The sequence below is a fragment of the Pongo pygmaeus genome, chromosome 11, assembly GCF_028885625.2.
Source record: "Pongo pygmaeus isolate AG05252 chromosome 11, NHGRI_mPonPyg2-v2.0_pri, whole genome shotgun sequence".
Lineage (NCBI taxonomy): Eukaryota > Metazoa > Chordata > Mammalia > Primates > Hominidae > Pongo > Pongo pygmaeus.
The window spans coordinates 115,176,167-115,189,048 of NC_072384.2; the positions used below are offsets into that span (position 1 = coordinate 115,176,167).

Below are 12,882 nucleotides of genomic sequence, written 5' to 3' on the forward strand. Positions count from 1 at the left end.
TTTTTTGAGATGGAGTCTCGCTCTGTCACCCAGGCTGGAGTGCAGTGGCGCGATCTCGGCTCACTGCAAGCTCCACCTCCTGGGTTCACGCCATTCTCCTGCCTCAGCCTCCCGAGTAGCTGGGACTACAGGCGCCCCACCACGCCCGGCTAATTTTTTTTGCATTTTTAGTAGAGACGGGGTTTCACCATGTTAGCCAGGATGATCTCGATCTCCTGGCTTTGTGATCCGCCCACCTGGGCCTCCCAAAGTGCTAGGATTACAGGCTTGAGCCACTGCGCCCGGCCAGAAGCTTTTTCAAAATGCAGTGACTAACCAGAGGTAAGAAAATTAACATCAAGTTCCTTAATCACAGGCATTAATAACCATGAAAAACGAAACTAGTCTAATTCATTTCTTAATTTCTCAAATCCAACACTTACATTCAAATTTTAGAATCCAGCATCCATTGAGAATCCCAAGCATACACTTCAAGGTACTTTGAACTGCATCCCCAGGAACAACAACATGAGTTACTAAAATACAAAAAAAGCAGTAAGAAAAAGAAAGACATAAGCCAAAGTATTTCTTTGGCCTGCTTTTTATAACTAATCTGTATTTTGTAAGCTTATATCTGAATCTTCAAAGGCAACAATTTTTACACTTAAGTGTAACTACTTCTGTTTAGTATCTAGTTCTCTAACCTGGCCATCAATCTGAAAAATCAGATCATAAACCATATATCTTAAAGCCATATTGGCAAACACAAATTTTTATTTTATTTTCAAATTACAGCTAAGGGATTATGACATTACACTGCACAACAATTTATTTGTCATTAGCAAAAGTCACAAATTTGCTCTTCTGAAATACTGTCTTGTCCTAAAATATATGCAAACCTTTAAACTTTACATTTCCTAACTACGTTGTCTATAAGTAGTTTATTACAGAAAAAAAATTTAGATTTATTACAAAATGCAAAGTATACAGCCATTTCCCAATGGTTAAAACATATGTAAATTATCAGAGGTAGTTCTCCAAAATGATCATCTATTTAACATTTTTTCTACCCCCCCGCCCAAAATTCAAAATCCTCACCTGTACTGTCAAACTCAGCACACTTTTTAGCCTTAAGAATTGCTGCAAGCTCACTGAGCATTTTCTGTTGTTCTGAAGAGAGCCCACTGCCTATAAGTACAAGAGGTCCATCCCTACGCTGCCCAGTGTTCATCTGTTAATATAAAAGGAGATGCCACAGTGTTAAAAACATTAGACGACTAGACAAAGACATTAAACAGACTGTTACTTGATATAAGCTTGAATTTCATTACTTAGTTTACTCTAATAATTTTTCAATAATTTCCATTGAATCTATACCCAGAACCTTTTAAACAATTTTTTTCTCTTTATTTTTCCTTCAAGAAAATGTCAGTTGTGATAGCTCTCTATACCCAGGGCATCTCATTTCTTCAATTTTAAATTGGGTCTCTCTAGGGTTTTACTTCATTCTGTCACCAGTAAGTCTTTTTCTTTTCCCAAGTAACCTAAAATATCCACTTAAAATCAGCAATTCCCTATTCCACCTCCACTAACTTGTCCCAATAGAGTTAAATTCAAACTTGGTCTGTTTAGTTTAAACTGAGATTATCTGAAAAAACCAAAGAATGCCAAGGCTTCTAGAACAGTGCTGACCTCAAAGATAGAAAACAAATTATCATCAAAATAGTAACCCCTCAAAACTAAGAAAAGATAAAAACAGACAAGTTAATTCAAAACTTAGGAGATCAGATCCATAAATAGTAAGAAGTCCATGCAGCTCACGAATAAGAAAGAAGTGCTCTAACAAAAACTAATAGTCTCACTTTAAAATCTAGACTTAGAATTCACAGAAGACAAAAATAAGGAGAAGGTAAGAGTGGACAGCATTAAAGCTGAGAAGTGAAAGACTCAAGGAAACAATGTAACAATGTATGTCCATATATATATATATTTCCATAAAAGTGTTTGACAGAATTCAACACTTAAAAGTTCAGCTCATCTTTCCCAGTCACTAAATTGTAAGATGATGTAACCACATCTAACCTAAACACTATAAACACTCCTCACATGAAAATAAATAATTCAGTGTACTTCATGGATTGTTCAATTACTCTTTGATAATATTTAAAAACACTATGGTATTTCAAAAATTCTTAAGTTACATAAATACCATAAAAATAGCTCTAAATAGAACACATTACTTCTCAATTTATACAACTCCACTTCAGCTACATTAGTTCTCTGCATAAAACACAAGAGTGAAAAAGATATCATTTCTAAATATAGCATATGATAACATTTCTACCAACCCAAGGAAAGCACCAAAGTGGATCAAGTATTTTCCTATCATACTTTTAAAAATTTGCATAAAAAATAGAAACTGGCACTAATTTCTCACAGTTAAAGAGTGCTATAATAAAACATAAAGCAAACAGTGGACAAAGCCACATGTTTGATTTGGGGTGAGGTCGCATGGGGGCTGGGGATTTCACTTGAATAAGCATAGGTCTCTGACCCATAAGGCTCAAAAGAGGTACAAAAAACACCCCACAGGTTTAATACCCCGATTTTATAGAGATTAGATACTATGTTCATTAGCATTAAATTCAAAGGAATAATTAAATAGGGTACTTTTTCTTAGATAAAATTATTAGTTTTTCTTAAGTTCATCAAAAATGGGGTTAAAAATCTAGAAAAAAATTAAAAAGATAAACATGCTGCTTAAAATGAATCACGAACAGAGAAGTCTCAAAATGAATGAATGATAAAGAGCTTTTTAAATTTTTAAAAGATTAGAGGTTGCTTCTCAAACTTAAAGCAGTTTTCCAACAGCCACTAAATTTTACTTGAAACACAAAAATTCTAAAGAGGAAGTAGAGAAATTCAAACCCCTTCCTTTAGGGAAGCAGCTCACTGGACATCACTGATTTAAAATGTTCCAGATGAAGCTACCAAGCACTTGTGCTTGTTTCAGAGGCAAGTATGTATCATAAAGAATACTCTAATGCTCATTCATGCATTCAGCACACACTTACTGAACACTCAGTATTTGCCAAACACTGTTCTCAATGCTAGGGCTACGATAGTAAACAAAAAAGCCAGCCCCCGCCCTCACACAGTTTATATTCTAGTTGAGAGGGGAAAACAACACAATAAAATAAAAATACATTACATCAAATGAGAAATAGTATGGTACAACACACCAGGGAAAGGGGGTTAGACAGCACTGGGAGGTTGCTATTTATTATGCAGTGGCACAGAGTCCTCTCTGCTAAGACGATGCTAGAGCTGGGTCTGAAGGGTGTGAGGAAGCTGGCCATGGGAACATCTAGTTCCTGGAAAAAAAAAAACTAAAGAAGTAGTGCTGCACACCTGAAATGAGAGTATGGCTGGTGGACTCAAGACACAGTAAGGCAGCCCATGTGACTGAAAAAGAGTGAGTGAAGAAGAGATTGGTAGTGGCTGAGGGAAGGTACATTCCAGAGGTTCCATCTTAAAGACTGCATATTAAGAAACTACCCTTTAAACCTGAAGGACTTGATATTATCTTTTCCTTAGCCAAGTACCAACCATTAAGACAGTAAATAATAATACTCAAAAGGCCATGTCTATATGACATGCCCAAAGTATAGGTCTCTTCCATGTAATAAAAACCCTCCTTTTCTGAAAGGCACTGCCACCCCCAGACTCCAAGAATACCATAAAGATATCTTTATTCTTGACACATTTAAAATAATCATTTTCCAGCTTTTACATAAAAGGAACATCAGCAAAGGACAACTTGGTTATGCTATGCTCTGTCAGACTTCAAGTACAAATGAAGAAAACAAGTCAATTTATAGTTGCTGAGTACGGTGGGACTGAATTGAGTACCGACCTAAGTTTTAAGAAATGTGAGTTCTAACTGGTCCATTAATAAAGAAAAAAACAACCTTTTTTTTTTTTTTAAATGGCTGGTTAACCCTGGGGCAAATCATAGCCTCTTTAGGCCTCACTTTTCTCATTTGTAAAGTGAGAAAATTAAACTGCTGATTTCTAGCTTCTCTTTCAATTCATTACCAAAACTATAGTTTGGAACAGATTTATAAGGCTGAAGTGTAGAGCAGAAGACACAGGATTTTCAAGATACGAAAGCAACTAGCTCATGAAAGCATCTATGAGAGTATCAAACTGTAGCTACCTTAGGCTACCTCCTTCTCTTAAACAATGGCATCTACTACTACTCTTGTGAATGATCCTTAACCTCAGCTCCTCCCTTTCTGTTACTTTCCCCCATCTGAGCAGTACTAGGATCTGGTGAGCCTACCAGCTCTCTCTAAAACTCCTCTTCTTCTCTCCATCCCCACATAACTACCATCTATAATTCCAGTCCTCAGCATTTCAAACCTGGTCTCCACTATTGCAGCCTCCCAATCAGCCTTCAGTCTCTTCCCACTCCCAGCTAGCCTGCAGACGGTCCTATTTCAGTTATAAACACACTGAAGGTGCCCTAATTAAGTCTAAACTCATATCGAGGAATTTAAGGCTTTTTACAGTCTGGTCCCAACCTAGCGCTTTACCCTGAATCCCTCTTAAACACATGTCATACTCCTCTCACAGTAAATGCTATAGTTTCTCAAATTCCTAAGGTCCTTTATGCCTCCTTGTCTCTGAGCAGCTGTTCCTTAGATTTGGGCTGCTATTCTCACTTTGTACATCTGATTGCAGTGGGGAATGTTGGCTGTTACACTCAAAATCTATTGCTCACTTCCTCCACACTAACAGAAGCCCGGTTTTGTTCAGGTAGCCCCCCTTTCAAAGACTGACCCTATCCTCCAGCCCCAGGAGAGGCTGTCAAAATCAATTTCTGACAATAAGACACAGGGGAAGTCCACGGAAAGGCTTCTGGGAAAGACTTCAGTGTCTCTTTTTCAGTTGGCCACTGTCATATCTAGAATTGTGGCAATCATTCTACAACCACTAAAGGAAACTTAGTGAGGACAAATCCCCCAAACTAAGGATGGCAAGGTAAAGAGATACAAAGAATTTGGTTCCGTGATGCAACCACTAAGTGCTAAATTAAGCAAATGCAGAGCTATCCTGCATTGGGATTAATTCTATATAAAATAATAAACTGTCTTCAAGCATTTGAGAAAAGGTTTTCTGTTACTGGCAGCCAACAGCATTCTATTAGATACTCTGCTAAAATGTTTACCCTGAAAGACTTAGGACACCTTTCTCTGTGAAATTCTCTGTATATATATACATACGTGTGTGTGTGTGTGTTTGTGTATATATATATATTTTTTTTCTTTTTTTTTTTTTTTGAGACAGTCTTGTTCTGTTACCCAGGATGGAATGCAGTGGCGTGATCTCGGCTCACTGCAACCTTTACTTCCCGGGTTCAATCAATTATCGTGCCTCAGTCTCCCTAGTAGCTGGGACTACAGACACGTACCACCACACTTGGCTAATTTTTGTATTTTTCATAGAGATGGGATGGGGTTTCACCATGTTGACCAAGCAGGTCTCGGACTCCTGACCTCAAGTGATCCGCCTGCCCCAGCCTCCCAAAGTGCTGGGATTATAGGTGCGATCCACTGCACCTGGCCTTTCTGTGAAATTTTTCCTGACATCTCCTGTAGTTTCTACTTACTCTGATTCTACTGTATATTTTTATAGCTTATTTTATAAATTTATTACAATGTACAGTAAAAGTTTTTACATCTGAAATCCCTGCTAAGCTATGGGTTCCCAAGAAACAGGCATTCTTTCCACTTTATCTCTAGCTCGTACCTCTCTCCTAAGCTCCAGACTTTCATCCAATGATCTATTCAATATCTCCATTTGATGTTTTACAGACATCAAATTGGCACATAGAACTATTGATTTCCTTCTCTATGGCAACAAATGGCATTACCATCTACTTCCCTGCTAAGGTCATACTTATTCCATTCTTTTCCCACACTTCATATGTAATCTATCCGAAAGCCCTGTTTAGATGCTCGCTAGTCTCCAGCAATAACAAACTTCTTTCTAACCTTCCAACATACCAGCCTCATTCACTGAAGGGCCTATACACTGTGTCCTCCAGATAGTCACCTGGCAGCCTCCTCACTTCAACATTCAGGTTTCAATTCAAATCAGGGCTTTAAGCCTCCCCTCTGTGACCCTAGCTAAAGCAACGGCCTTGCAGAAGCCCGCTACCTCCATCCAACGACACTCTACAACATCTTGGAAGCACTCATGTCTAAGTGTCTGAAATTATTTTATTTATATTAGTTCAATATTTACAGTTTGTCTCTTTCCTACCTCTCACCAGATGGTAAGCTCCTTCCCGAGAATAAGAGTTCTACCAGTCATATTCATTGTTTTATGAATGCTGCCTAAAATACAAAGCGGGCTCAATAAGTATTTCTAGATGGTCGTACTGTGATTATGTCTTTGAATCCACAGTAGCTAATACTCAGGAAGTGCTCAATAATTGTTTGGTGAATGTAAGCAATTTGTCAAATGGAAATTTTTCTATTATGTTCCTTTCATAACCAATTTCAAAAAAATATATAAATGACCCAAAGCTAAATCCATACTTACTACCGAGCAATGGCCAGTTGAGGATGACTCATCCTTCTCTGGTAGCAGCAATAGCGATTTCATACTTTCATCGTCTGTATAATCCACAGGCCGCAGACCAAATATGTTACTGGTAAAATAAGTGCAGATGTGTTTAAGTAAGTCAAATGTGTGACTCGACTCTTAACTACATGAATACACCAGCAGAACAATTTTTCAACATCCTTAATAATATGTAATTTTAACTAAAATAAATTACTCAGAACTCATATTAGGCAGAAGAATCTAGAATCAAAAGCTGCTGAACTCAAAGGAGAAATGATGTAAAATTTCAGTTTGACATCAGATTATAGGGATTGTTTTTATTGAATATAGTATTATGAATTTTTTCACAACTGTATTCTGCATTCTTATTCATATTAAAATATGGCTTCATAATCACCAATCACTATGAGTGACAGACTTTCAAATGCCAATAAAAATCATTTACTATAGCTATTATAGGCCGTATAGTCTTTATAAACCAATACAAAATTAGATAAATTCACAGGACAGGGATTTTGTTCTACTAGAAGGAAAATTATGCCACATAACAAACAGTTTAATAATGTAGTGAACAGGGTACTTTAAAAATTAATTTAAACATGTATGCATACAATAACCTATAATAATCACAACCATCGCAGAACAAACTATTACGGCTCAGAGAGATACAAACTTCTTAGCATGTACTAATTCACAAGTCACAGAATGTTACGCTGGAAGAGATTTTAGAGATCCCAGTTTGATCCTGTTCAAGATAAGAAAAAAAAGAGAGAAGAACAAGTTCCAATGGCTTAACTAAGGTCACAGTCTCCTTGTTCAATTTCACTGAAACTAAATATTGCCCAGCCTAAAGTCTTTCAATTATAAGTAACTTGTTAAAAATAAAGGACTTCTGTCTACTATTCTGTTTCCTTACATATGGTTTCAGAATATGATTTAAATACACTGTACTATGGCAATAAGTTTTCAAAATGAGCAATTCTTTTATAGTCTTTTATGGTTTTTTTTAAAGATTATGCTATATTCATATAATGGCCACAGAAGTTCATGTGGAAATCCAATGCGGTAAATGGGACATGAAGTTATAAACATGGTATAATACTAATTCTGTAAATTGTATCAAATGTATAGAAAAAGATCTGGAAGGAAACAGAGAGAAACATTAGGGGAAGTGAAAGGTAGAAAAATGCCAATTCTGTTTGATGCTGCAGAGAGGTCATGTAGATGAGGGATATAAGCATCTACTGAGTTCACAGACAAGGTCACTAATGACCTTGGTGAAAACTGTTTTGATGGCAGAGTGGGAAAAGAAAGCTACTGTATTAGAGTAAGAAATGAACCACAGCAAATGTTTCTCTAATGACTGCAATTCGTGACTATCAGGTCCAGTTGCTTTCTTCTTTGGACAGTCCTGGGTAAACACTGACAAGTTTGTATTCTGACTCCCCTTTATGTCCAAGTCCAACAACCTTCCTCTGGCAACAGTCTTTCTCCAGTCAAGATATAATACAGTGGATTGCATTCAGCTTTATAATTTAAAACAAAGTGATACATGTCACAGTATACATTTACAGCAGACAATCTCAGGGTATTTTAAAAGAAACTCATCCACTATTCTTGATACTTCCTAATTCATTCTCTAAATTATTATGCTCATATACCAACTACACAATCTCCTCACACACATATGCTACACATATGACAATCAAAAAATAGAAATCTGAGTTGAAGAACCAATGTTCTAGTTCTTAAACCACCAAGTGCAAAAACGAATAAACAAAACAACAACAACATATAATGGCCACATTATATGCCATCCAAAAAAATAAATAAATAACTGCGTAGCCATGATTGCACCATGGTACTCCAGCCTGAGCAAGAGATACTATTTCAATGAAAAAAGAAAAAATGAGAAAAAAAAATCCACGCATACACTAGGACTTTTTGACAGAGACATAAATCTTACACCTCAAAAAAATAAAGTATAAGAGCCCAATCAAGTGCACTTTAATGCACAGCAACTGAATCACATTAGCATCATTATTTTACACATATATGAAAAAAGTCCATGATAACTGTTCAAGTGCTTCTCAAAGTACCACCATCAGCTAGGGAGGAATTTAAACCAAAAATCAACCTGTAAAACATGGTCTAAGCCAGTAAGATGATTTTACAAAGTGACTACCAGAGTTCCGATTTACATTTAGGATCCTTACTATACAAAGCTTACTATGTCATGTGGTCTTAAAACATGTGGTTTCTCTGCTTGGATTATGGATGGCTTCTGCTCACACACAATTCACTAAACTCTTAGCCCTCCTGTAATGCTAATGAACTGAATGGCACATTACAAGTGCTACAGATGGAAAGATCATCAGTTAACCTCAGACCTGCATCATGGGAAACAGAGCCTATTAAATCCAGTCATGTTGCTTCTGCTTTGTCATGAACCATTAAAATTTGGAAGTAGACGTACGTTTACATGTGGGACGTTCAAAGACCATAGCAAGAGAAGATGGGGCATGTGTAAGATATCTTATTATTTGGGCACAATAATGTGTGCTTTCTTCCCATTGATATATCTGAACAGACTAACACTTTAGTTAGAGAATTAGTGTGAAAAATCAATTTAAAATGCACAGAGGTGGATTTTATTCCCATTGTAAAACTAATAGGTACTACATACAGGAAAAGTTATGTTGAAACGTATCTCAGGAACTATTAACATGACTTACTACTAAATAGAGAAGTCAGTGATAAATACATTATTCTTCATCACTATACAAGGGAAGAAGACTCTTTTTTAGATTTACTACATCATGGACTCAAAATAGACATCAATAACTTGATTTGCTATTTATTAGAATGGGTTACAGGGGAAGCTTATAAAATGGCTTTTTCTAAATACACTTAAATATAGTAAATTCTCTCTTTTCTAGCATGATTTAACCTAAAGTTTTACCACTCAAACGAGGTGTTTTGGAGGGATACATAAGACTTAGAAAACACTGTCCTTGCCTATAAGCCTACTGAGGATAAACGTTCATTCAACAAACAGGTATCAAACTGATAAAGTATAAACCGAAACAAGTAATGAGGTGAAATAGAAGATGGATTTAAATGGCCTTGAGCCCAGGACTAGAAACTGGAATATGGTGGTTAACCGTTAAGGGCCCGTGTAGGGAATAAGCAACATGATTACTGAAATGGATGGAACTGATGGAAGAAAGCTTTCTATCAAACCTTCTAGGCACTGTGTGCTCATGTGTAGAAACCAAACACAGTATGAAAAACCAATGAAAAAATCAGGTATAAAGCAACGAACATTACAGACACAAAGTGTATGTTGCTGTGAAAATGGAAAGGCACAAGTGTCTACTAGTTAAATGACATGGGTCAACACAACACCAAAATATTTAAAACTATTTTGGAATATATGAAAATGTCGAGATCTTAACTGCTGAATTTACATCTAGTACGTGACAGTATATTCAAATCTTTCACATGTACCACTTTCGACAGTCAGTTCTTTCAACGCCTTATCAAAGACAGTCTCAAATTCAGTGAATTGCAAATGATTATATGTAGATAATATACTTTACTTATACTGATATGGTTTCGATTTGTGTCCCCGTCCAAATCTCATGTCAAATTATAATTCCCAATGCTGAAGGAGGGGCCTGGCGGGAAGTGACTGGATCATGGGGGCGGATTTCCCTCTTGCTGTTCTTGTGATAGCGATTGAGTTCTCACCAGATCTGCTTGTTTAAAAGGGTGTAGCACTAATGACCAGGGAAATGCAAATCAAAACCATATTGATACCATCTTACTCCTGCAAGAATGGGCATAATTAAAAAATAAAAAAATAACAGATGTTCGCATAGATGTGGTAAACAGGGAACACTTCTACACTGTTGGTGGAAATGTTTACAACCACTATGGAAAAAAGTGGAGATTCCTTAAAGAACTAAAAGTAGAACTACCATTTGATCCAGCAATCCCACTACTGGGTATCTACCCAGAGGAAAAGAAGTCATGATATGAAAAAGATACGTTGCACATGCATGTTTATAGCAGCACAATTTGCAACTGCAAAAATGTGGAACCAACCCAAATGCCCATCAATCAACGAGTGGATAAAGAAACTGTGGTGTATATATACAATAGAATACCACTCAGCCATAAAAAGGAATGAACTAATGGCATTCGCAGCAACCTGGATGGGACTGGAAACTATTATTCTAGGTGACGTAACTCAGGAGGGAAAACCGAACGTTGTATGTTCTCATTCATAAGTGGAAGCTAAGCTATGGGGATGCAAAGGCATAAGAATGACACAACAGACTTCAGGGACTCAGGGGGAAAAGGTGGGAACGTGGTGAAGGATAAAAGACTACAAATCGGGTTCAGTGTGTACTGCTCGGGTGATGGGTACACCAAAATCTCACAGATCACCACTAAAAAACTTACTTGTGTAACCAAATACCATTTGTTCCCAAAAACCTATGGAAATAAAAAAAATTATAATAAATAAATAAATAAAAAGGCTGTAGCACCTCCTCGCCTCTTCCTCCTGCTCTGGCCACGTAAGATGTGCCTGCTTCCCCTTCATCTTCCACCATGACTGTAAGTTTCCTGAGGCCCTTCCTGTATAGCCTGGGGAGCCATGAGCCAATTAAACCTCTTTTCCTTATAAATTACCCAGTCTCAGGTGTTTCACAGCAGTATGAAAAGGGATTAATACATATACTGAATCCTAAAAATTCGAAGGTTCTAATTTTTTTTCTGTTCCTTGACAACAGTACACTGGCAGATTTCACCAGTTTTTTTTCTCTAATGTACTCTTGTGCTATTACTTTATCTATGATTTTAAATCATAATGTGGAAAATATGCTTTATAAAACCTTTAAAGATACGACTGGAGATTTTAAATTTTAAAATTTTGAACAGACAATCCAGGTGTTCACGTGTCATTGCTTTTTGCTATCTAAAATGCAGTATGAAATACTGGACGATTTGTTACTGATGTTGATAGGTACTATGTGAAAATGGATATATGTATTAACATACATAATGCATGATATATACATTGCATATATCAGAAGTAGCAATAATCATTTATTTATTTAACACACATGGAATGAGTATATTTGTATAAACAAGTAGGGGGAAAAGTCACAAACTCTGTTTTGTAATTAGTTTGGAAAACAGTCACCATTTAGCAAGTACTTTGAAAAAAATGTACCAACAACTTTTGGCACTATAGAAACAATGTCCTCACAGAACTCAGGGGAGGAAAGCAGAGAGGCACACAGAAAAGGTTTTGCAGTCTGGTAGAGCTCCCCAGACCTGAAAGGGTAAGGAAGAAAAGCGGGTACACAAACAGAATAAGAATATCCTAGCAGACAGAAAAGTGTGTGAAGGACTTTAAGTGAGACAGCACTTAGAACTTTTTAGAACCACCAAAAAAAAAAAAAAAAAAAAAAAAAGGAAAAAAGGAGGGAAAGGGAGAGTGAGAGAAAGACAGGGAATGTACCACAGGAATATGAGGTGCTCTCGAACTGTAAGCTATGGTCAGATTATATAAGAACAAAGAGGAGGTGTTAAAGAGTTGGACTTCCTGCCAAGGGCAGTAAGAAACCCTGAACAGCTTCCTAAATCATTGTAAGCAGGAGGGATGGCATCAATGTAGCATGGTAGTTAAGAGTTGGGGTTACCGAATAAGACTGCCTGAACTTACATTTCAGCCCTGCCACTCAAAAATCTTATGACTTTACACGAATTACTTAAACCACCTGTGCCTGTTTCCTCATTTATAAGATGGAAATAATCACACTACCTATTTTACAGGATTGTTGCCAGAATCAAGTGAATACATCAAAAGCATTTACAACAGTACCTAGCGTATATGAATAGCTCAGTAACTGCCATTATATTACTGTATTGGATTTGCATTTTTGGAAGACAGATATAGAATGAAGATAAGGGAACAAAATAAGTTATGTCTGGTGCATTAACCTCTTATCTTCATTTTCCCCAATTTTATGATGCAATTTATGCATGTTTTTCATGATAATTTGGAAGTTTACTAAGGGAAAGTATAGAATTATGTCTTCTTAACAACATTGTAAGAGTAGATTTTCATTTTCCCATATGGCACAATCCAAAGAGTATGAACTACATAACTCTGAAAATCCTTTTCCTAACTAGGAATCTTTCTGATCCTGAAGATGAGGAAAAGGAAGTACTTACGAAAGGGTTAAACTG

General features: G+C 36.6%; 1 protein-coding gene across 3 annotated transcripts in view; it reads right to left on the reverse strand.

The window, feature by feature from the left end:
* BARD1 (BRCA1 associated RING domain 1) overlaps positions 1–12,882 on the reverse strand; it is an 88,556-nt gene that overhangs the window by 19,482 nt on the left and 56,192 nt on the right. For all 3 annotated transcript variants that reach the window (XM_054478220.2, XM_054478222.2, XM_054478221.2), the window contains 3 exons: positions 6,592–6,700; positions 1,078–1,210; positions 423–515 (listed from right to left, as the gene is read on the reverse strand). In XM_054478220.2, the coding sequence (XP_054334195.1) occupies positions 423–515; positions 1,078–1,210; positions 6,592–6,700 (335 nt within the window). The remainder of the gene's footprint in view (positions 1–422; positions 516–1,077; positions 1,211–6,591; positions 6,701–12,882) is intronic.